General features: G+C 40.9%; 1 protein-coding gene across 1 annotated transcript in view; it reads left to right on the forward strand.

The window, feature by feature from the left end:
* The first annotated feature begins 1,409 nt into the window (after nt 1-1,409).
* HIBCH (3-hydroxyisobutyryl-CoA hydrolase) overlaps nt 1,410-1,576 on the forward strand; it is a 38,688-nt gene continuing 38,521 nt past the window's right edge. The window contains exon 1 of the mRNA XM_014306819.2: nt 1,410-1,456. Within this exon, the coding sequence (XP_014162294.1) occupies nt 1,410-1,456 (47 nt within the window). The remainder of the gene's footprint in view (nt 1,457-1,576) is intronic.

Raw genomic sequence — 1,576 nt, forward strand, 5'->3', positions numbered from 1 at the left:
AGCTTCCACACGCCCATCTCTTCATTTTCACAACACTAACAAAGAGATGATCCCACAGAAAAGTTCTTTTCGTATTTGTCTGTGAAACGTAGAGACTTTCAGTCACAGGAAATGAGAAACAAAAATGTTACCTGCTTATCAAACCCTCTAATTAGGGTTTGATGAGAGCCTGAATGAGAGCTGCAAAGTTATCCTCAAAAACAATTTTTAAATAATTATCTAAGTCAGGGTTCAGGTTTGCCAACTGTGATAATTTGGTGTCATTTAGCCTGGTTTAGATTTAATTGCATGGCACTTGATATAATGCACACAAAATGACACCAATAAGCTGCATCATTGATTATCATATAACCTTTAGGTGAAAGTTTCAATAGTCAGGATTACCTAAAGAATTCTTGCAATTAGTCAGTTTGCAGTAGACAGTCTCCCAGTGCCTGGAAAAGCACCTCATGTCCTGTTCCCAGTTATTTTTTGTTCACATTGTACAAGACTGAAAACTGAGACTGTGTTAATACAGAAATGTTCTGGGGGGTTTTTTTGTGCTTATTTAGTTTGATTAAATTTTTTACAACCAGATTTAATATACTCTGAGAGTCATTGCAACGGAAATGCCAACACAGATGACGCTGATATAAGCAGGGGCTGAATCATTTTAGAAATAAAGAGCAAGGTTGCCCTCTGGAGACTTCTTTAGAGGTGCTTCTGAGAGCTAGGACTTTTGTTTTCTTTTTTCTTCCAGCAAAATAAATTTGCTAAAAGATTTTAAGATTTTTTTCTTTCTTTTAAATTCAAATATGAGTCAAGGCAGCTGATGCTAAGAACTTGTTACACCAAGAAAAGATGAAGCTACATTTCAACCTAATGTACTGTATTGTCATTTACCCCATGGTTCATCATGTCTTTTCAATAGCAGTCTCATGTGTCAGCCTGAAAAAAGTCATGGAATTATCTTAGTTACTGAAATCCAAGTGAATTTTGTATTATTGACTCCTGGCGTGAAAAATTCTCAAGTGCATTAATATTTTTTTTTTTTTTTAAAAAGAAATTTTCACAGTTGCAATTTCTGAGTCTATTTAAGCTGAACGCACAGGCTGTGTTTGGGCTCACCGTCGTCTGTAGCGACTGCTGGGGCAGTAAACGTGCTAGCTCTAAATGTAAATGTAAATACATGTTCTCGAAGTATTTACATAAATACATGTTCTCCATGTATATACCTTCACGGATAAGCAGTTCTTGGCGGGATGTTACACTAGAGCGGCTCCTTAACCCCACCTCACCCGCTGCCCGTGTGTGAGCAGCTGCGGGGGCAGTACAGGTGTGCCTGGTGCTTCAGTGCAAAGGGCGAAGAGAAGCCGGGAGCGCAGAAATTAAGAAACCAGTCTTATTGCTGAAAATAATAATCAGCCTGCATGCAGCTGCGGCGCACGCAGTTCAGCTCTGAGGGCAGTTTGGCAATGCGAGCTTTCTCCACCTTCAGCAGCCAGCCCCACGGCTGATGTTACTGCTGCCACACGCGGCACTGCTCGCTTCGCCGGCAAAGCAGCTGCATCTCCAGATGCCCTCAGACCACCCGGCC

The sequence above is a fragment of the Geospiza fortis genome, unplaced genomic scaffold (assembly GCF_000277835.1).
Source record: "Geospiza fortis unplaced genomic scaffold, GeoFor_1.0 scaffold112, whole genome shotgun sequence".
NCBI lineage: Eukaryota > Metazoa > Chordata > Aves > Passeriformes > Thraupidae > Geospiza > Geospiza fortis.